At 42.6% G+C, this 24,607-nt stretch overlaps 1 protein-coding gene across 2 annotated transcripts; it reads right to left on the reverse strand.

Annotated features, from left to right (window-relative positions):
* Window positions 1-1,594: 1,594 nt before the first annotated feature.
* On the reverse strand, window positions 1,595-13,078 carry PRDX4 (peroxiredoxin 4). 2 transcript variants are annotated; one of them, XM_075262642.1, is made up of 8 exons: window positions 12,794-13,078; window positions 8,895-9,012; window positions 6,558-6,674; window positions 5,685-5,807; window positions 4,246-4,376; window positions 3,145-3,179; window positions 2,856-2,902; window positions 1,595-1,725 (listed from the first exon to the last, which is right to left on the reverse strand). In XM_075262642.1, exons 1-8 carry the CDS (start codon window positions 13,017-13,019, stop codon window positions 1,722-1,724), a joined length of 801 nt encoding a protein of 266 aa, XP_075118743.1. In that variant the 5' UTR covers window positions 13,020-13,078; the 3' UTR covers window positions 1,595-1,721. The 2 variants fall into 2 exon arrangements, with proteins under 2 accessions (XP_075118743.1, XP_075118742.1); XM_075262641.1 differs by lacking the exon at window positions 2,856-2,902.
* Between the last annotated feature and the right edge of the window lie 11,529 nt (window positions 13,079-24,607).

Here is a 24,607-nt window from a genome sequence, read left to right on the forward strand (position 1 = left end):
TAACAATGTTGTGAACTTAACCTTAGCATTGAAATATTTAGTGATTACTGTGTGCTCACAGGTGGCAAGGTTTACTGCACTGCCATCAAAAGTCATAGGCAGTATTCAATAAAACTTTCACCATGTTATCTGACCTCCAAGAACCCAGCCTGACGCCTGCACTGCAGCAGGTGATTCTACAGTCTACAGATGTCATTGCCAGCCAACTGGGTGGCTCCTTGAAATTAGCTTTGAGACTCTCAGATAGGGCTCTACTCTGGGAAGCCATGACCATAAGGTGAAGCTATGTTTGAGGAGGCAGACATTAGGTTTTACACTGATCAATTCCCCTGTATCTCACTTATTTTCATATCAATTGTTTTAATTTAAAAAAAAAAAAAAAAAAAACTGTAAAATGAGCATCATGGGGCTTAATGGAAGGTGAGAATATATCCTTCCTGGATCCTTCAGATTTACTACATATGCAAACTATAGCTCATTTATGCCAGCTGTTCTAGAGCATTGAAGACCAGCATTGTGTGTACAGCTTGCAAAGGAAGTCTCCACAAAGAGACAGTGGCCCTCCTGACCTATATCAGTGGCCTCTATCTAGTACCCTGCACCTCACGAATGAGGCAACAACTCCAAAACTGTGCAGGCTGGGACAAGAAATACAGTTCCTACCCTTACAACTGTTACAGCCCATTGGTTCTTATTGTTGAAAGCCAAGACAATGCACAAGCATATCAGAGCAAAGGATTTAGTAAGATGACAAGGACTTGTCATGGATTGATGCATACCTGTCACCTGTGCTAGCCTAGTACTACCCCACATGCCCATTCACAGAGGAAACTGCTTTGCACTTTGGGTTCAGGCAGAGCCAACTGTGCATGTGCAGGATTTTAATCCCGAAGACAAGATAGCTGCTGACGCAGTGAAGAGGCAGGAAACTGAGGCAGGGGGCGTCGCGAAGAAGACACAGAGGTGATGACAAGCCTGTGCTCGGAGTATAGGGGAAACGCGGACAGTGCTCTCCGAGCATAAAAACAAAAACCCACATAATTTGAAGACACCGACAAGTACCTGCAAAGTAAACATATGAGATGAATAGCCTTTATAAAGGCTATTCCTACGTGGTATTAGTTGAAAATTGATTTATTCAATTATACACTTCCTTTAAGGTAGTGACTACCTCCCTCTCCTTATGGGTCTTTAACCCTTTTGATATGTAGTTTAAGTTAGCATGTGCCAGGGATAGACATTTAGAAGACAAAAACATAGCAAAACAACTATCGGTCAATGAAAACAGATTAATTTGTTTTGTTTTTTTACGTTGAACTATGTAAAAAAGGATGCCCATTTCTTAAACAGATCTTCAAATGGAGAGATAGATAGACAGACAGACAGACATGCATACATATATATAAAAAAAAAAAAAAAAAAACACACACAACACTTAGTCACACACTGCAAGCAATATTGGGCTAAGGTCAGCCATGGACTGTAAACTACTTTGTGTGCCAACCCTTTTACCTCAGACGGACATCCCAAAAACTAAATAACCCCCAAAGTCTGAAAGTAGAGTGAACAGAAGATAAAAAAAACAAGCAAGGAGTAACAAAATTCACAGAATTTTATTGAATGTAACAACCAGCTTGAACAAGTACTGGTCCATGCATATTCACAGTACAAACATCAGTGTTGCTTGTCAAAATATTTCAGCTTTCCAGCTGGGTCAGGAATTATCTAGAAGAAAAAAAAAAGTAAATTGGTACAAATACAAGCAGAATCAGACACTCTCTCTTCTGCATGAAAACACACTAAACTTGGCATAGGACAGTCTCTAAAACTTATGGCCAACTTTCTGTGCAGCTACATCTTCTAATATATAGTCATAGTGAAGCAGCTCAATAGACAGATGTAAAGATATTATACCACAAAGCATATTTGCTATGCATATAATGTTTGTATATAATGTTTTATGTAACTGGGCTGAATGTAGGCATGTCCCTGCTGGGCAGGCTGCACCCCGTGCCCCCATACACTTCAGTGGGAGCGCACAACATAGCCATGTGCTGTACTTCGGGCATCTCTAGCGCTCCCACTGAAGTGATGGGAGAAGGATTTGTTCCTTCCAGCAGGGGGCATGCCTACATTCAGCTCAGCTGCATTCCTATCAGGGATACCGCTTCCTGTTCTCAGGATCATGAGGTCAGACCACCACTAATCTGCTACTTATCCTTCATCCATAAAATGTGTGGAATATCCTTTTTAAGTAACACAAGTCTGACTACTTGAGGGGGTGTTCACCTTTGCGCCCGTGTCCACCCCCTGGGTCTCCATCCTATTCCCCAATGAAACTGCACAGGGGACAGCTTCCCAGCGTTCAGTTTTAAAACCTATTCATTTGAATGTGTTTTAAAAGCAAACCGCCGGTGTCCGTATGCAGGATCTCCGCAAGGAAACCAGGTTTGTTTTTTTTTGGGCCGGACACAAAATGAACAATTGCGAATGAACCAGGAGAACTGGAGAAGAGTTCAATACAGACATGGACTGTGTTCCAACAAGGCTATTTAGGAATGTAAACCACTGGTCCATAAGGACCTGTGGGTGGTTTAGTGTCCAAATGGACCCAACAGATTCTAAAGTACCAAGAAAAAACTGAGCTCCAACCATTATGTGCCAACTCACAGCCAAATTTTAAGACGAAAGGAGTACAGAATGTTGGTGGCGCTAGGACTGGTTTCTTGCTACAAAATTTATTCCTAAGTCCACCTGTCTACAGTAGAGGACAGAGATTTCAATAGTATGTAATCACACATGACATCTATATGTAATCGCCATAACTAATAGCCATGTGCTATATGTCTACTTACAGTTCCTGCCTTGGCCACCAAGCTTTCATAGCTTCATCAGGTCTGATCTAAGTTAACCAAATAAATGTGGCACTGAGACAGAATCTATTTATGTCATGTGAACATACAGAGCAAGATTATTGTCTAGCACAAGCAGAGTTGGCAAAGCATTCGATATAATCACTCGGCCCAGACCCTAAGGCGGCTACTAATGCTTGATTTGGATATGCAGCATTTTTCTCAGGTTTGCCTGAAAAAAACGTATGTACCAACAACAGTAGGAAGTGTTACAAAGAAATGATGTACTTACCGTCTCACTACCAGGCTTCCACCCAGCAGGGCAAACTAAAGAAAACACAAGCGAAGTTTATTCTTGGAAACAATTTGCCAAAATCTATGGCATTTAAAGAACAACAATACCAGTTATACGTATGGATTATTATCTGGAGGTTAAGGTGCCACCCAGTCCATATTGTTATTTAATAGCACAGTTACTGGGGTTCTAAACATAAACCAGTGCTCGCTTCTCCCCAAACCTCCGTTTCCAGCAGAGGTAACTCCATTGGTCTGTATATAGGTTTCCCGTCTGCAGCATGTCGCAGCAGTCACATGCAGTTTGTGAAGGGGTCGCCGCTGAGGCTGATGGGATTGTGCTAGGGGGCCACTGTAGCCAAAGGGGACATGACCTGTAACATCAGTAGGAAAGTTGTATACAGACCAAAAGAGCAGCAGCTGAGGGAAATGAAGACCAGGGAGAGTACTCATGTTTATATCCCTAAAACCATTACACCAAATATGAACTAGACTAAAATATGCCTCCTTTAAGAATACTTTAATTGTGTTTTTGCAAATTTTCTATTCTATACCCCAAAATTGAAAATAGATTTAAAAGGTATTTTGGCATATACAACACCATTACAATAAGGAAGTGGGGATTGTGCCAACTCGGACTCTGTGTGACCCTATTGTAATATGTATAAGGGCATTCCATGTGTTCCTTAGCCACTTCCATTGCTACGTTTTTTTTTTCTACGCCTTGCCTTCCAGAAGACTAGCATGGAATTTTCTTACGAGTTTTCTATTTCTGCGGGGGTCGGTACAATCACAGGAATATAAACTCCTAATAGTTGAAAGTGAGCATCACTGCAAGTGCCTCCCATCTACTAGGATGCTAGTGCAGATCTGTGCTGTGTCTGGGTGTTGGACCCCGATAGATCGCACACTGATGGCCCTATCCTGTGGGTAGGTCATCATTGTGAAAATCCAGAAAATGCCTTTGAACTTTATTACGAAGCGTGCTTTTTACATGCAAGTACAGTGAACCAAATGTGTAACCTTTTATTCAGGATTTCAAAACTTGCATTGGTCTGTCAGGGCAATCGCCTCATCAGTTATGAATGACTTTACTTACCTTCCCCGTGTTTGTCTGTATATTGGAATGCTTGAACAAGACGAAGTGTTTCATCTACAGATCGACCAACAGGAAGGTCATTCATTGTAATCTGACGAAGGACTCCCTTGTCATCGATTATAAAGAGTCCTCTGTTGCATCACGAAAGAAAGAAAAAAAAATTCTTAGTCTTGACTTTTCAGATTCAGCATCACGCGAATACCCAGTAAAATCATAGTACATACATGTAGATGGGGTTATGAATATACCATACACCTGTAATAGAAGATTTCCATGTGGAAAGTTGAGCGCACTGCAGAGTTACAAGTCTGCCACAAGCTTATTCTGCCTTCAGTGTATAGGAGTAAATTCACAGCTAATCCCTAGTGATATTTGTATGTAACACGTGCAGAATATGCTGGGAAATCACCAAGATTTGCCATAGTTCTGCAGCATATGGGGCCCTCCCTGATGATAAAGGCCATAACACAGCTATATTAACATCAAGTCAAGCCTAAAAGCATGGGGGAGATGTATGAAGACTAGCACACTCCGCAAGTCTGTGCACCTTCACTGAACCCTAAATTTTAGCCATCATTTTCACATGTAAACCGATGTAGATCAAAAATCTGGCTGGGCCGATGACCGCACCCACCTTCTGCCCACTTTCCCATGACCTTCAAAGGTATAATAAATTTCTCCCTAAATGCTCATACAAAGTCAGTCAAGATATAAACCACATACAAACTTTATCCAAATTCCAGCAACTATGGGATTAACATATCTATAGAGCAAAATTATTAACCAGTATTCAGAAACAGAATCCAAGCATGTTAGGCACAAACTAGAACTGCAAATCTGTATGCTGGTCATGTGATACTGTAACCTGACATTGCAGCAGCATTATATATTGTAATAGACAAGTAGCCTTGTTCTATAGCTATTCTACTCAAGGATTAGATGACAGTATGTAGGTGGAGGCTATAAGAACCCCACCAGTCTGATATTGTCTTTCACGGACCAACACTGTAGAATTACAGGTTGAATTTTATTTTTATTTTTTTTTAAACCTTGAAAGGGTTGTCAGAGGCACAGGAAAATTGGTTCCTGACAATCTATCCATTAGATAGGGTCCAGCTAGAAGCAACACTGCTTCTATTCAAGTGAATGGGAGTAGAGCTGCAGTACCTTGGCACCACTACTAGAGCACAGAGCTCTGAACACTGCATACAGCTTCCAATACACACACTAGTGGTGGTACCGGGCGAACTGTAGCTCTACTCCCAATTTCTTGAATAGAAGCAGGATCACTTCTAAATATATATCTTGTATATGACTTCCAGCTGCCAATACAGCTGTCCAGTGTCAGATCCCGACAGATAACCTAGCTAGTCATCAGCAGTGGATTACAGAATACCTAGATGTGTACAGCATGGATCTTGTGTGTGGACACCACAAACCTGAGTGTGTGACCCTGGTCTTCCAAGTATACACCATAGTCTTTTGAAATCTGATGAGTCAAGTCAGAAAGGAGAGGAATTTTCATTGGCCCAAGCCCACCTTGCTTCCGTGGTGTATTAATCCTGTGTAAAAAAGAAATTAATGCATTTTTATATTTCATTAGATACACATAACATTTCCTGGTGTTTTTACAACGCATTTCATCCTCTTACTTTTTAGTGGAGAAGGGGGAACTAGATTCATAAGATATATTCTAGGCACCAAAAAATACTTAAAATTTGCGCATATGCAGCTATTAGCATCATTTAGTTCATTTGAATGAATAAAAACTTATATATAAAAACTTACGTTACAGGGGAGGCTGCAAGATGCAGGGAATGCCAAGGCAGAGCCCAGGAAATTAGAGTATAGGGCTGGTCTTACACGACCATATTGGTTTTATGGTTTGCAAATTGCTGATCAGCAACATAGACATCGCAGATGCCCGTGTCCTGCCGCACGCGCCCATAGAGTTCTATGAGTGAGTCCGTGCAGTGCTGGTAATTCACGGCCTTTGCGGACCTGCTGTATTCAGTGCGAACCTCGGTCACGGCCCGGCACACCACGGTGGTATAACAGGCCACACTGAATATAATGTGTCCACAAATGGTCTGCAATTGAAAACCCACAATTGCGGACTTATAGTCTGGTTTCTAAAGAGACCACAGAATATAACTATTTGTCCATGATGAAATCCAAAAGCTTCAGGTTTGCCCTTTCAAACTTCCACCTGAAAGTTTTTAAAGATTCATAAGAAGCACAGTTCTTTACAAAACAATTCTCATCTCAAACGAATATAAATAAATAAAATAAAATAACCCAGTAATACAAACCATGCCAAGTGTGTGAATTGGGAGTCCACGGAGCAGGCTACAACCTCAGTATTTATTGATCTAAATTCCTCTATGCGATCCCCAAAGGCAATAATTTCTGTCGGGCAGACAAATGTGCTGGAAAAATTTAACAAAAAAAACCACTCAGAAATATTAAGATTTATACATATACATTATTTTTAGTATATAAATGCGTGTTTAAAGAGAACGTCACATCACCTTTTATGAAATAACTTAGTAATGTTTAGTTTTCAATGGCATTATATTGATGTACATACAATTAATTAGATAGGTCTAAGGCAAAAAATAAAGTTTCACATGTAATAGCCCTTTTTGACCACCAGGTGGCATGTAGAACAGCTAAACACATACACAAACTTTCCTCCACTAGTAAGCCTCCTACAGCTTTCCCTAGTACTATGCAATACAATAGTAAACCCTGGGCACAATATGCATAGCACAGAGTTACAGTCAGCATGACTGCACCCCCTACCACAGGAAAGTGGCAAGGGCAAAAAAATAAAGTGAAACTCAGATTTGCACAGATTTTGAACTTTTTTTGGCTTCTACACAAAACTGGCATCCAGAGAATTATGGATTTTACACTCTGGATCTACAGCATTTAGGACCTTCATTAATATCCTGGAGGAGTTAGTAGGTGCAGCAGGTAGCATCTCCATACATTATACAGGCAGTGTGATCCTATTGTTGAAGCTACTACTACTTATGAGTTACAGTATATCCTATCTGCCAGGTTTCCCGGCTAGTGAGCTGTTTATGGTCAGAAAGCCCAGCTAATAAGAAGCAGACAACTCATTAAATGCACTTCAGTTACACTAGGAACCTGAACTGTCTTCCTATGGTATTTATATGGTAGAATGAAAAGGGAAAGAGGTTAACACAGGGTTAGGGAACCTTGGCTCTGCAGCTGCTGTGAAACTACAACTCCCATCATGCTCCATTCACTTCCATCAGAGTTCCAAAAACAGTAGAGCAAGTATGCATGCTGGGAGTTGTAGTTTTGCAACAGCTGGAGAGCCAAGGTTCCCTAACCCTGGGTTAACATCTACTTTAAAACCATAGCCTACACATATCCTTTTAATATAGACACACCATTCAGGACACAACTTTGTCCACTGAAAATTACTCAAGCTTAAAGGGATTCTACCATTAAAAACTTTTTTTTTTTGTAGATAAGACGTCGGAATAGCCTTTAGAAAGGCTATTCGTCTCTTACCTTTAGATATGATCTCCGCCACGCCGTTCCTTAGAAATACTGGTATGCAAATTAGTTCTCTCACAGCGATGGGGGCGGGCCCCAGCACTGGAAATGCGATGAGGGCGTCCCCACTGCTGCTCGAAAACAGGCTCCAGTGACGCCTCTATCTTCTGCTGGATCCTCCCCTTCTTTCTTTGTCTTTCTTCGGCGTCACCTCCGACGCCTGCTCAGTTGGCTCTGCCAGTGAGACACTAGTAGAGCAGACTGCGTATGCGTGCAATTGCGGTGTCAGAACTATGGCCGCGGGCATGCGCAGTCGGCTCTACTAGTGTCTGACTGGCAGAGCCAACTGCGCAGGCGTAGGAGGTGACACCGAAGAAAGAAGGGGAGGATCAAGCAGAAGATAGAGGCGTTGCTGGAGCCTGTTTTCGAGCAGCAGTGGGGATACCCCCATCGCACTTCCAGCGCTGGGGCACTCCCCCATCGCTGCGAGAGAACTAATTTGCATACCGGTAAAAAACGGTATTTCTAAGGAACGGCGCGGCGGAGATCACATCTAAAGGTAAGAGACGAATAGCCTTTCTAGAGGCTATTCCGACATCTTATCTATAAAAAATAAGTTTTTAATGGTAGAATCCCTTTAGAAGAAAGTCTAGCACCTCCTCCCAAGCATACCGCCATGTCATAGAGCACACTGGAAGTCGCAAACAACATACTTTCATTATGCATGTCAGTTTTGTAGACTTGGAGAAAAAATATGAAGCCTTATTTAAAAAAGGCAGTAGGTGCACTGGGGAAGGGACCTGAAAGCCTTGCTGCTCAGACCTCTACCATCTCCTGCCTGCACCACCCTTGTGCAGTGATAGTTATCCGACCCCTGCTATAACATCACCCAACCTACATGTGCAGCAAGAATAATGCTCCAGGTATATGAAGGAGGACCTCAGAGCATCAAATCTCACTTACATTAGACTTCAAAGTTGTTTTTCTCCAGATCTATGAGGGTGCCATACATAAAGGTACGATTATCACTAATACATGTGGCAGTTTAATATGCTTGGGGAAGGTCGTAGACTCCCTCTGATTACAAATTCATACATTGAAAATGTGATACTTACAAATCAAGAGGATAGAAGAAGAAAACTAAATATTTCCCTTTATAATCTGTAAGTTTCAACTCTTTGAATTCTCCATTTATGACTGCCGTTCCCTCCCAATATGGAGCTGGCTTGGAAACTAAAAAACAAAAAATACATAAAAGTTAAAATACAGTAACAACTTCAGAGCAACCTTACAAAAACCACGTAAATAGAAAACCTATTTACCTTCTCCCAATCACTCTCAGAATCATCCAAATTAGTCAGATGAGACAAAAATTTAACTCTTTGGCATTAACTCAACTCGCCGTGTTTGGAGGAAGAGAAATGCTGCCTATGACCCAAAGAACACCGTCCCCACTGTCAAGCATGGAGGTGGACACATTATGTTTTGGGGATGTTCCTCTGATAAGGACACAGGACTAGTTCACCGCATCATTGGGAGAATGGATGGAGCCATGTACCGTAAAATCCTGAGTGACAACCTCCTTACCTCTGCCAGGACATTAAAAATGGGTTGTGGATGGTCCTTCAAGAAGGACAATGACCCAAAGGCAACAAAGGAGTGGCTCAAAAAGAAGTAAGAAGTACATTACAGTTATAGAGTCTCCAGACCTTACTCCCATAGAAAACTTATGGAGGGAGCTGAAGCTCCGAATTGCCAAGCAACAGCCTCAAAATCTTAATGATTTAGAGATGATCACAAAGAGGAGTGGGCCAAAATTCCTCCTGTGCGCAAACATCATCTACTACAAAAAACGTCCGACTGCTGTGCGCACCAACAAGGGTTTTGCCATCAAGTATTAAAGGGGCTCTATCAGCAAAATCATGCTGATAGAGCCCCACATATGCGTGACTAGCCTTTAAAAAGGCTATTCAGGCACCGTAAATGTTATATTAAACTACTTTCCCCCCCCCCAGTTTTAAAATAATACCCTAAAAAAGAATGTGATCTACTTACGCATCATGCACACTGGGCGGGCTTTCAGGGTGTGTCTTCATCCACGCCTCTTCTTCCTCCGATCCCGTCCTCCTCTGGCGCTGGCGAACTGACACTGATATAAAAAAAATGGCCTGGGCGCGTGCGCAGTAGCATGCGGCTTCTACTACGGCTACTGCGCAGGCGCCCAGGCCATTTTTTTTTATCAGTGTCAGTTCACGAGCACCGGAGGAGGACGGGTCCAGAGGACATCGGAGGAAGAGGAGGCGTGGATGAAGAAGACGGCGCACCCTGAATGCCTGCCCAGCGTGCATGATGTGTAATTAGATCACATTCTTTTTTAGGGTATTATTTTAAAACGGGGGGGTAGTTTAATATAACATTTACAATGCCTGAATAGCCTTTTTAAAGGCTATTCACGCATATGTGGGGCTCTATCAGCATGATTTTGCTGATAGAGCCCCTTTAAGTCTTGTTTGCCAGGGGGGATTAAATACTTATTTCTCTATGCAAAATGCAAATACATTTATAAAATTTATACAATACAATGTGATTTTCTGGATTTTATTTTTGATATTCTATCTCTCACTATTAAAATTTACCTGCCTAAATTAACTGTTCGTGTCTTTGTCACTGGGCAAACTTACAAAATCAGTAAGGGATCAAATATTTTCTTCCCGCTTTAGACAGAAAGTTTGCAGAGGTTTTAAAATGCAAAGGTTCAAAATGGGGACGAGAGAGAAACCTGCAGAAGACGTTGCAAAGTTTCCCTGCAGAGATTTTCTACAGTGTATGGCCCAAGTCTAAGGGCTCGTTCACATCTGCGGCCCGGTCTCCGTACTTAGGTTTCCGTTTCCTGCCTAAAACACAGGCAGGATACGGAAACCTGCAGGAGACTTTCTCACCCATTCATTTGAATGGGTGAGAAAGCTGTCCGGCCGTGCGCGGTGGTGAGCGTTTTGCGCTCTCCGCCGCGAAACCAGGTTTTATAATCCGGACACAGAGTCGGACATGCAGTACTCTGTGTCCGGATAAAAAAATCCGGTTTCGCGGCGGAGAGCGCAAAACGCTCACCACCGCGCACGGCCGGACCCGGTCTATGGTTTCCGTCTTCTGGCATGCAGAAGACGGAAACCATAGAACGGAGACCCCAGACGCAGGTGTGAACCCAGCGTCAGCAGTCTTTGTGATCCTTCTGCATACTTGACCACATATGAAGTCGTGAGCACCTGGTGTTTTACCCACAAGCTCTGTCTCAGCTAAAGACTTTTGCATTACGTGTCCTTATCTGCAGACCAATGTCAACAGCAATGTAACTCTGAAGCTAAGCAAACAAGGGAAGAGCACCTTTACTTTGGAAATGTCACTGCCCCAACAGATGACTGCTGATTCCCCATAAGCAATTGAAATTCATTCAATAAGTGCTTAGCCCCTGCCATTGGATATTAGGTACCATTAGGGCATGTTGGATCAGCCTGAATCAGTCTAAATGACATTACATCTAGTTTATTCTCATCCATGGCTTTATTCAGAATTCTGGCTGCTGCCATACAATACATAAACCATAATCCTATTATGTGGTTTAATCTGTTACATTGTATTCCCGCTTTTCTCATACAACACAGAGCAATGCATGCAGTGTGCAGACATTGTATTAGCAGTGACCTGCTGGAAAATATGAGAAGGCAAGAACACTAAATGCATGGCTGAATAGGATCAGAAAATAGAACTAATGTATCTTAAAGCTGAGAATTCTGAAAGTTACTCGATGATACAGAGTCAGTGACTGCTCGGACACCACTGGCTGCTGTTCTTATGGCATTTCATTTCTGCCTAGGTTTAGAGGGACGACTGTGACAAAGTTACCATCTGATCAAAGCTGCAGGACAGCTCAAAGACCAGGAGACTTGTTGCTGTATGGACAGTAATGGTTCACACCTGCGTTCGGGTCTCCGTTCGGTGGTTTCCGTCTTCTGCATGCAAGACGACGGAAACCACAGACCGGGACCGGCCGTGAGCGTTTTATGCTCTCCGCCGCGAAACTGTGTTTTTTTTTAAACCGGACACAGAGTACTGCATGTCCGACTTCGGTTTCGTGGCGGAGAGCATAAAACGCTCACCGCCGCGAAGACTTTCAAACCCATTCAAATGAATGGGTGAGAGAGTCCTGCAGGTTTCAATCTCCTGCCTCTGTTTTGTGCAGGAAACGGAAACCTGCATAACAGAGACCGGGCGCAGATGTGAACAAGCCCTAAAATCCACTTATGTGTAAAGGGGACTCTACCATCTCCAGCTCTTTGCAGCTGATGGATGATGCACTACTGATTCCTGTGCAGTTAGAATTCACTGTATGGGTTAACTATTTTTGGATAATGAGGCCTTATACCACACATAGGATTAACTCACATTATGAGTTTTTATTATTATTAAAATGTGGAGGGTGATTATTATTTTTTAACCTTTTTCTTTTCACTTTCTCTACTGATCCCTTGGATAGGACAGAGAAGCAATCAGGCTGCATGACCGCAGAATGTGACATCACATGGCCCTGGAATCAGAAGGGACGCTCAGGAAGTGACAGCAACCAGCTGATCCCCAGGGGTCCAGAGTAGCAGACCACCCAGCTCAATCCCCTCTAATACATAGCAAGTACATAAACTACAGTACAGTCAGGATGGAAAAAATGTCGGGTTTTTTTTTTTTTAATTTTGCAAGTAAAGCAATAAATGTGCTTCACCCAGAAAATAAAAAAATCGTAAAGTAAACCAGTATTGCCAATGATAACCGCATGTACAGCTGTGTCTAGTTCAGACGATCCCCCTCTGATCAGTCACGTCCACCGCTCATCATCATACATTTGAACTTGCCCATCTGCACCAATAGGATAAGCACAGCACAGCACTGGGGGAGGAGGGAGCTGCAGCAGCCATAACGCATGCCGTGCAGGAAGGACTCCCCGCTTCTCTGCTCGGGTACCCACTTTTTGCTTTGCTGAGATGCAGGGAGTGGTCAGACACGGGCACACGAGTGGCCTCCCCGGGGTACACCTGCCCTCCAGCGTAGAAGTGGCACTCTCCGTCCTGGTTAGCCCTGCCAGTCCGCGCCTGCTCCTTGTCTTCTGCTGCCCGAGCAGCGCCGGAGAACGCCAGGAATAAGAAGAGGCAGAGAGCCGGGAAGACTCCGGGCCTGAACACCGAGGCCTCCATTCTGTATGGGAAATGAGAACAGACACGTACTGACGGGATGTGACCGTGTACGGGGAAGAGGCGGGGAATGGGAGCGGCATACAGGAGGGCGGGGCGCCGAGGGGCGGGCAACGGGAGCGGTATAAAGGAGGGCGGGGCGCTGAGGGGCGGGGAATGGGAGCGGTATACCGGAGGGCGGGGCGCTGAGGGGCTTGGAATGCCGGCGGTATAAAGAGGGGCGGAGCCTAATGTAACTCCGCCCATCGCCAAGTCTTCTGTCATTACTTCATGGGGAAGAAGTTTCATCCATGTGGATTTGGTTAGCTGAGACCTTATCAGAAAGGACAGTTAGGCCGTGGTCTCATACTGAACCAGTTCGCTACTCTGTTACTCCTCCTGGAAATCTAGGAATAAATTGACAACTGGTTGCCACATTTCGCCTTGTTAACAGTAAACATAATAGGACACGCTACTTTGGCTTCAATTCCAATGTAAGATTTCCCACTGTGACCCTGACGCTGGATTCAAACTAGCGCCCAGAGTCTGTTATGAGTTTTCCGTCTTCTGCATGCAGAAGACGGAAAGCTGTTAGACCGGGTCCGGCCGTGAGCGTTTTATACTCTCTGCCACGAAACATTTTTTTTTAAAACCGGACACAGAGTACTGCATGCGGCGGAGTGCATAAAACGCTCACCGCCGCACATCTTTCAAACCCATTCAAATCCAGGAATGTCCTGCAAAATTCGGGATGGTTGGGAGCTATGCACATGTAATAGGATGAAATTATAGTAGCATAATAACACCACAAGACTTTACATTGCTGAGTCAAGACCATGAGCCAATGTTTTCAAGGGGTATTGCAGTCTATCAGTATGTTCCTTTATCAGTTCTGGAGAGTTATACTGTATACTGTATATAATATAAAGCAGAGGTCGATTTAGTTCAATGCTGTAGTGTTCATCTGCTGCCATCTAGTGGTAAGATGTGATATCTAACCAAAATAAGCAGTGCATAATAAATTTCTACTCACACAGGACTGACATACCTCCCAACTTTTGAAGAACCGAAAGAGGGACAAAAAGTTTAGCCTCGCCCACTTTTGTGTTGACTCCACCCATTATCATTAATTTTTCATGTGCCCGCACACAGTATAATCCTCCTACAGTCACCCGTAAATTATGTCCCCCCTCTATCTCTCCCCCAGTTTCATATACACCCTTCATCTGCCCCCAGTTTCATGTCCCCCTCCATCTCTGCCCCCAGTTTCATGTCCCCCCTCCATCTCTGCCCCCAGTTTCATGTCCCCCCTCCATCTCTGCCCCCAGATTCATGTCCCTCCATCTCTGCCCCTAGATTCATGTCCCCCTCCATCTCTGCCCCCAGATTCAGGTCCTCTCCATCTCTGCCCCCAGATTCATGTCCCCTCCATCTCTGCCCCCAGATTCATGTCCCCTCCATCTCTGCCCCCAGATTCATGTCTTCTCCATCTCTGCCCCCAGATTCATGTCCCCCTCCATCTCTGTCCCCAGTGTCATGCCATCCTCTCCTTCATCTGCCCCCAGTTTCACATTCCACCTCAGTGTTCACATTACACTTACCTTCTCCTCGCTTCCGCGCCTCTCGCTCTCTCTCTCGCACACAGTTGTAGACGCGATGTGATGTCATCACATCGCGTCTACACAGCCAGTAGCCAGCGTGCAGCGGCGAAGCAAGGAGCTGAACTGTGACAGCTCCTTGCTTCAGCCGCATGTGTTCAACTCAGATCTGTGTCCTCTGGAAGCAGATCTGAGTTGAAATTGGGACATACCTCCCTCCAACCGGGACCGCGGGACACGTCACCGAAATCGTGAATGTCCCGCGGAAATCGGGACGGTTGGGAGGTATGGGACTGACCCTTTCTAGAAATATATCACAGGTTATCTCTGCACCATACAATTGATCCATGCTGTATTCACTTTGGAACTCTGCTTGTGCTTCTGGAAGTTTTGCTTTTGATGTAGCAGTACTGAGCAGGGAACCACTTTTACAACATCAACATACTGTAATTATAGTGTTGTTCCATATAAGTGAATGGGACAAGTCTGTATTACATTGCAAAGCGTTATGAAACAGACAGTGAACATGTCACAGCTGATCTGCAGGGTGCCAGATGTTGGAGCCCCATGGATCTTGTGTTGGTGACCTATCCTAGACAACCCCCTTTAATCTGCGGTCATAAGCCAGGGGCAAAACTCAGGACATGACCGATTTCTGACAGTTTTGTGCCAGGGCTAACTGCATTAAATCAGTGATATGAGGAGACAAGCGTGGCACAAGGATATCATTCATATGCTGTCTGGGCCATTTTTCTACAAACCCATTGCAGCACGGATTTGTGTGTATTTAGCCTAAGGATGAGCTGCAGCACTATGCACAGCGACAAACTGTACAAGCAGATTCGCCTGTATAAACATTGAACAGGCGATAAATGTTTTAGTCCTGATGACCCCTTTAACCGGTAGAAAGTGCGAGACGAGAATTTTGTTCTTGAGCTGTACACAGCTGCCACATTAGAATGAGCAGAGTCTAGTATACCTAGTATTACACAGAACCAGGTATCACATCAGTATATTACACAGAACCAGGTATCACATCAGTATATTACACAGAACCGGGTATCACATCAGTATATTACACAGAACCGGGTATCACATCAGTATATTACACAGAACCGGGTATCACATCAGTATATTACACAGAACCGGGTATCACATCAGTATATTACACAGAACCGGGTATCACATCAGTATATTACACAGAACCAGGTATCACATCAGTATATAACACAGAACCAGATATCACATCAGTATATTATACAGAACCAGGTATCACATCAGTGTATTACACAGAACCAGGTATCACATCAGTATATTACACAGAACCAGGTATCACATGAGTATATTACACAGAACCGGGTATCACATCAGTATATTACACAGAACCAGATATCACATCAGTATATTACACAGAACCAGATATCACATCAGTATAATACACAGAACCGGGTATCACATCAGTATATTACACAGAACCAGGTATCACATCAGCAGTATATTACACAGAACCAGGTATCACATCAGCAGTATATTACACAGAACCAGGTATCACATCAGCAGTATATTACACAGAACCAGGTATCACATCAGCAGTATATTACACAGAACCGGGTATCACATCAGTATATTACACAGAACCAGGTATCACATCAGCAGTATATTACACAGAACCGGGTATCACATCAGTATATTACACAGAACCAGGTATCACATCAGTATATTACACAGAACCAGGTATCACATCAGTATATTACACAGAACCAGATATCACCTCAGTATATTACACAGAACCGGGTATCGCATTAGTATATTACACAGAACCGGGTATCGCATCAGTATATTACGCAGAACCGGGTATCGCATCAGTATATTACGCAGAACCGGGTATCGCATCAGTATATTACGCAGAACCGGGTATCGCATCAGTATATTACGCAGAACCGGGTATCGCATCAGTATATTACGCAGAACCGGGTATCGCATCAGTATATTACGCAGAACCGGGTATCGCATCAGTATATTACGCAGAACCGGGTATCGCATAAGTATATTACACAGAACCGGGTATCGCATCAGTATATTACACAGAACCAGATATCACATCAGTATATTACACAGAACAGGTATCACATCAGTATATTACACAGAACCGGGTATCACATCAGTATATTACACAGAACAGGTATCACATCAGTATATTACACAGAACCAGATATCACATCAGTATATTACACAGAACCGGGTATCGCATTAGTATATTACACAGAACCGGGTATCGCATCAGTATATTACGCAGAACCGGGTATCGCATCAGTATATTACGCAGAACCGGGTATCGCATCAGTATATTACGCAGAACCGGGTATCGCATCAGTATATTACGCAGAACCGGGTATCGCATCAGTATATTACGCAGAACCGGGTATCGCATCAGTATATTACGCAGAACCGGGTATCGCATCAGTATATTACGCAGAACCGGGTATCGCATCAGTATATTACACAGAACCGGGTATCGCATCAGTATATTACACAGAACCAGATATCACATCAGTATATTACACAGAACAGGTATCACATCAGTATATTACACAGAACCGGGTATCACATCAGTATATTACACAGAACAGGTATCACATCAGTATATTACACAGAACCAGATATCACATCAGTATATTACACAGAACCGGGTATCACATCAGTATATTACACAGAACAGGTATCACATCAGTATATTACACAGAACCAGATATCACATCAGTATATTACACAGAACCGGGTATCACATCAGTATATTACACAGAACAGGTATCACATCAGTATATTACACAGAACCAGATATCACATCAGTATATTACACAGAACCGGGTATCACATCAGTATATTACACAGAACAGGTATCACATCAGTATATTACACAGAACAGGTATCACATCAGTATATTACACAGAACCAGGTATCACATCAGTATATTATACAGAACCAGGTATCACATCAGTATATTACACAGAACCAGATATCACATCAGTTTATTACACAGAACCAGACCAAGACTGGGAATAATAAACCAGCTATGATACTGAACATATGAGTCGCTCCAACTGACAGACATAACCATAAGGGAGCCCAACTCTTTCCTGATCACACTTCCTAGTTCACAATGGCTCCCATCATTCTTGGTCCACAACATGGCATCTTTCCATATTTTGCATGTACGCTGGGCAGCTCAGTGGCAGATTATATGGGCTCCCTGCTCCAATGTGATGCTGTTGACTTTTCACCCTTGATGTCCCTTATAAGTGTGGTCTGTGAAAATTTCCTTTAAAAAAATGGTCTGTGATTAGGCAATGGGGTGGTCTGCTTATAGAGAGATAACCTCCATAGAGTATAATGGGAGAAAAATCAGTCACTGAGAAAAGTGATCTTTAAGAAAGGGGGAATATTCTTAAAGAAGTGGGGAGTTTTCACTGTATATAAAATTGAGCTTGTTTGCATACATTTTCACAAGGAGGCCTTGTACTGATGGGACCCTACAGCAGATTTACCTCTGTCGGGCCCAGTTTAAGGGCTATATTCAGGGGAAAATAGAATCCAGAGATTAAAATAGCCTTAGGCAGATGGGAGGAGTGCAAGTCCAAAGTGGAGGGAGCCACACACTCGTATATGCACAATACAAAAGTCAATGAGATATAGTATACATCACCACATCTTCATTAGTATATAGTTACTAGAGATGAGCGAGTACTGTTCGGATCAGCCGATTCAAACAGCACGCGCATAGAAATGAATGGACGTAGCCGGCACGCGGGGGGTTAAGCGGCCGGCCGCCGTCAAAGCGGAAGTACCAGGTGCATCCATTCATTTCTATGGAGCGTGCTTTTCGGATCGGCTGATCCAAACAGTACTCGCTCATCTCTAATAGTTACCTATGTTCATCCATAGATTCAATCCAATATAATCCAATAATCCAGCATAGGTTGGACAAAGCAAGTATTTACAGCAACTGAAACATCTTGAAAAGGGGACATGTCCCTTGAAAAATTGCAGGATACATGTTATCATCCTCTCCTCCCAGCAGCAGAAACATAAGCACCTCATATACTATATGCAAACAGGAGTAGTACTATTCCAATAACTGTAGTTCCAACCATCTATTGTCTACTTAACACCAGAGATTGTACACATGAATGAAGCATCCCATGTAGCGTAGTCAGCATAATGGAGGGATTTATTAACGCAGTGGGGGCTCTATTTCTTAGCAAATTGCTTTTCTATAAACAGTTCTCAGTCTTCTATGTAGTTCTTAAGGAACTTTTTATTTTTATCTTGAGTGCTCTGATACCGAAGAGGAGAAACTGAGATCATTTATTTGTCAGACTCTCATAATCTTAGTAAGAATTTTTCACATATTCCTTTAGTAGCCAGTTTGTGACGTTCCCAAAAGACATTAGCACAGACCCTTCATCCTCACCACATAAGAAGCAAAGAATGGAAACCAAGGGAAATCTATAAGGCATAAGGACGTCAAGAAATTTGTATCTAGCTTGTGGGAGTCTATGGCTAAGAGTTGTTTTTAAAGTATAAACAGTGAATAAAGATTTAATATAAGTGAACAGATTAAAAAGTTAAAAAAATACTGTGTATAATATAATACTATGGAAGTGATAAAGTGATGGGCAGAAAAATAGTTTGTATTCCAGTAAAATCCCATCTGTGTCTGGAGGAATCTAATAAACGCTACATGCTGCCCAGATCTGTAATAAGAGAAAGCTGGTAATAAAAAGTTTTTTGAAACCCTGAAGGCAAAGTCATTTATAATATTTACTTAGCATCGTCTTATTCAATATTCTCCTAGAGAAGACAGATTGTGCAAGGCTTTCATCTTCTGAATTCTGATAAGTCACAACCATCCAGGACAGCAACACAACAAGCTATGCAAACACTGCAAAGCCTTTCAGAACCTATAGAACTATATAATAGTTCACTTTAGAAAACATCTTGCAAATACACCGTCAGTAAGGCCTCGTTCACATCTGCGATGGTATTCCGTACGGGGGAGTCCGCATGAGGACCCCCACGAATGGACTACCGAACGCAACTACAAGCGGTTTGCCATTGAAAGCACACGGACCCCATAGACTATAATGGGGTCCGTGTGCATGCTGCCAGATCTCCGCATGGAACATGCGGACAGGAAAGTAGCTCACAATCTACTTTCCTGTCCGCATGATTCGTGCGGGCAGCTCGCGGCAAGCACACGGACCACATTACAGGCTATGGGGATCCGTGTGCTTTCACTGTACACCGCTTGCAGTTGCGTTCAGTATTCCGTTCTGGGGGTCCCCATGCGGACTTCCTGAACGGAATACTGAACGCAGGGGTCAGCTTGTCTTCAGTGAAGTAAGACACAAATATGAACCTTAACCATGGGTTCCCTTTTGCATATTTTTTTCAGTTTAGCCTTGTATATACAGGAATGATTCCATTGTTTCAGAGCTTTTGGCTTAAATCAAGTTTCTGTAATCAACAAGTTTATGATGTAAGTTATGATAAATCTGTTCGAGCCGATGACCCTCCGGGCCCTACCCACCCCATTTTCTGGAAAATGGCGAAGACAGCATAGAATTTAAAAAGTGTAAAAAAAAAAAAAAAAAAAAAAAAAAAAAAAAACTGTGGCACAAAAATCTGCCCCACATTATTTGGGTTCTGGCCTGTATTATAAAACTGGGGTACACTAGACCCAGCAGAGGAGGGCTATTTTTCTTGCCAAATCTTCAGTAAAGACTAGGATTATAACATCGTACTCACAGGTACCTGACTTCACAGGCATTTTTGCAGCAATGATTCATTACTGTGACAGAACCTGGGGTCACAGGAGGACGGTTTGGTGACCATCTGTTTCTGTTGCCATCCAATAATGCAATGATCAATACCTATTAGGTCCCTTACATATAACCACTAAAACAGTATGTCCATAGCGATGCTATTTATAAGTGTTATCTGGATGAATGTATATTAGTAACATGATTGAAAGAACGCTCTGAGAATACGACACAAAGCTCCCCCACTATTCCACTTTCACCCGCTCTAACCTCTATCATCAGCATGGTGGCTTTATACGTTTGTCATAACATTCTCTCTTTACAGAAAAATCATTGTATTGTCTGGCTGTTGTGTAGACTCCTTAGTAATTTTCTTATTTGAGGTAATATGAAATGTGAAAACTTGTCAAGGGAGAATATAGTGGATTGAATTGATATTAAATAATATTTTATTACAAATTCTAATTATTAATAAAACAATGTAAAATTATTAAGATATAAAATGAGAAGCATGTAAAAAAGATTCTTGAGTTAAAGGGAACCTGACAGGTTTATTTAGGACAATAAACCACCGTTAGGAATTTGTGCGTCCCAAATAGCCCCCTCCTAACACTGTCAATGCCCTCAATTAAAAGAGAAATTCTTTAAACTTATCTGGCGTGCTCTTGGCGCCTGCATCGTGGTTCATTGAAGCTGGAGGACTACACCAAAACTTTGGTGCATGTGCACCAGACCTCCAGCGTATATGGAGTGAAGCCGATGTGTATTTCCTTGGTTTCAGGGAAAATCTGCACAGTCATCAGAACCATCAGAAATGAGTTTGATGAGACTCATCTGTATGTCAATGTGAAAGTGTATTTCTTTCATACCAGCCAATAACAGGCTATTTGGGTTTCCAAACCACCAGTCCATAAGGACCTGTGTGTGGTTTAGCGTTCCAAAGAGATATGGTAGATTGCGTTTAACTCAAGCATCTCTTTTTAAATACTCCCCATTTTATCTCTCAAAAGGGCAGGTTTTTTTTTTCATACAGATGACTTATCCACATGACACATTATCAGCATGTGATCTGTGGGGGTCCGTCACCTGGACCCCACACAGATCAGCTGTTCTAGTAGCCTCAGGGTGCTAGAAGCCATAGAAGTAGAGTGCAGTCTCTCCGATTGAAGTAATAGGAGTTGCACTTCCCCTAAACCAGCACTATACAGTGAAAAAGACTGCTGCAATGCTCCTATTATTTGGAGAGCATGCAAGCACTCCCCGACCACTTCTATAGCTTCAAGTGCTCAGATGCTGTTGGAATAGTTAATCTATGTTGAGTCTGGATATCGGTGCTCAACAAATCAAATTGGATGGCAACAGAAAAGCATATTAAAAACCCCAAAAGGTATGAGCATTTAGGAAGCCCAAATTAAATGCTTATATAAGTTGTTTAATGAGTTTCATTTAAAGCGATCCTATCATTAAAACTCAATTTTTTTTCTGCCTACCATATAGGAATAACCTTAAGAAAGGCTATCCTTCTCCTACCTTTAGATGTCTACTCCGCGCCACTGTTCGGTATATAATCCGGTTTTCGGCAGTATGCAAATGAGCTCTCTTACAGCACTGGGTGCGTCCTCAATGCTGCGAGAGAACTCTCCAGTGCCGCCTCCATCTTCTTCAGGAACCGGTCTTCTTCTCATCTTCTTCCGACGGTGGCTTCAAACTTCTAGGCCTTGGGCAGCGGAGTGCGCGGCTGGATAAGGGTGCAGTGCCTCCACCTCAGGTTCCGCTCCAAAAAACCCCGTGTGAACTTACCCTTAGATTGATGTCAGCCAAACCTGCTGAACCAGACAAGACCAGTCTTACCATGTAATGTATATGATGGTGTACAGACTTACACCACAATGATTGCACTGTTGGAACCCAACATGCTCAATCCTTTTGTTCTCAGGGGAGACAAGCCACCACCAGAGGTGGCAATGGTTTACTTCTGTCTCTCTGTTTAGAACACATGAACACTTGGTTGTGTAGAGATATGAAGTGGGTCAGCCAACATCCAGCTAAAGTCCAAGAAAATTAAGTAATCCAACACTTGGAATAAAAATAGATTCTTTATTGATAATCCTTCAAAACATCATGAAGTAAGCAATACAGCCATAATAATCCACTCCTATCTGTTTTAGACCTGTGTGATAGGCTGTATTGTTCATTGATGTTTTAATGGATTATCAATGAATAAATAAATAACAATAAATTTATATTTTTATTTATTAAGTGCTGCATTTTTTAATTTTATTGAATTACATACCTACTCCTGAGCCATGCACTTTAAGGCATGTTCACAATGCATTTTTCTTATTCTGAGTTTAGTGCGTTTTCAGCTTATTAATCAGTGTGAAACTAAACACTTGCTTTTTATTTAACTTCTACAGCAACATCATCTTCAGCCTCTTCTTCCGGCGGTGGCTTGTAACTTCTAAGGCCTCGGGCAGAGCAGACTGTGCATGCCCACAGGCCACAAGAAAATGTCCGCTTGCACAGTATTGCACAGTCTGCTCAGCCCAAGGCCTTAGAAGTTACAAGCCACCACTGGAAGAAGAGGGTGAAGAGGACACTGCTGAAGAAGAGGAGGCGGCACTGGAGAGAGTTCTTTCACAGCATTGGGGGCACTCCCAATGCTGTCTGAGCGCTGGGGCCCGCCCCCAGTGCTGCGAGATACATACTAATTTACATACTGAGAAAAAAACAGGATTGTAGGTGAACAGCAGAGGACGACAAAAGGTAGGAGAAGAATAGCCTTTCTTAAGGCTATTACGACATTGTACCTACAAAAAATTGTGTGTGACTGATAGGATCCCCTTTAACCACTTCAGTACCGGGCCAATTTGTGGTCCAGGACCAGACACATTTTAGGTTTATTTTGTATGTGCGGTTTTGAGGGCTGTAACATTTTTCCCGTATGTCTCAGTACACTAATTTTTGCGTCTTTTTTCGGGGACACATAGGGCTTTATTTTTATGTTATCTTTATTTTCGAATGTGTTTTAATTTTTTTTATATCTGGGAAAATATAAACAAAATAGGAGGGTAATTGTGTCTGGTTTTCAATTTTTTTTTTTTTTTTTAAATTTAATAACACAAAGTGTCACTGAAAAACTTTATAATATAGTTTTTCCTCTCCGTTATGGTAATTTTTTATTTTGTATAGTGTCGTCAGGGGTGGGGCTATAACCTTTAATAACGGTGTTTTATTAGCGTATTATTTATTTATTATTATTTTATTTACATTTTTTAAAAACTTTTTTATTATATTTTTATTTTTTTCAGATTGTGTCCCCATAAGGTGATAAGAGACCTTTGGGGACATCTGATCACTTTTTTTTTTGTACTGGAGGCTGATTTCTCCTATAACTGGGGCTGCTACATTTAGCCTCAGATACAGGAGGAATACAGACTCCTGCATGCTGTATATATAGCTTACTGAGCTGATCTGAGTCCTGTAGGACCCAGCAGCTCTGGTAAGACTCTGCTCCTGGCGGATCACGTGTCCGCCGGGTCAGAGGGCAGCTGAATTATGGCTGCGTCCATAGCTGTGTATACAGCGCTCATTGAGCGCTGTATACACAGCGATCGAGAAGGCAGGGGAGGTAATAAATCTGCCCTGTCTTCTCTCTGGGAGCTCCGGCTGAAGTTACAGCCGGCTCCTAGTGAAAGCAGCTACACGATCTCCGTGCAGCTGCTGTGTTCTGATGGACGTACAGGTACGTCCTGGCAGAACTAGGCAACCACTTCCTGGACGTATATATTCTATGGGCGGTCCGGAAGTGGTTAAGAAAACTATAAAAGCTTGTGATTCTGGTATTGCAGTACAATGTTCTTGGTGAGGGCCCCAACATGAGTAATACATTTGTAACTAATGTTCAGATTCCTTTTCTGAAGAGTCATACAATTAGTAAAGTCAATATAACAACACAGAACAGCACTCTTGTGAGTCATAAGGTACATTCACCTGTGTTCTCTCAAGGAGAAGAATATTAAGATAAGGGAACATTACCAACAGTTTAAAAGCATCACATTTGTCAAGTTGTTAGTGTGACAATTGTTGTCTCTTATGGAACATTATGTCAGTCTTTGACTTTGGCTAAATAAAAAAAAAAATTCACAGAGCTGATGCTATACACCATATAAAACACCTTTGAAGAAAGTAA

Source organism: Leptodactylus fuscus, chromosome 2, assembly GCF_031893055.1.
Source record: "Leptodactylus fuscus isolate aLepFus1 chromosome 2, aLepFus1.hap2, whole genome shotgun sequence".
NCBI classification, from domain to species: Eukaryota; Metazoa; Chordata; class Amphibia; order Anura; family Leptodactylidae; genus Leptodactylus; species Leptodactylus fuscus.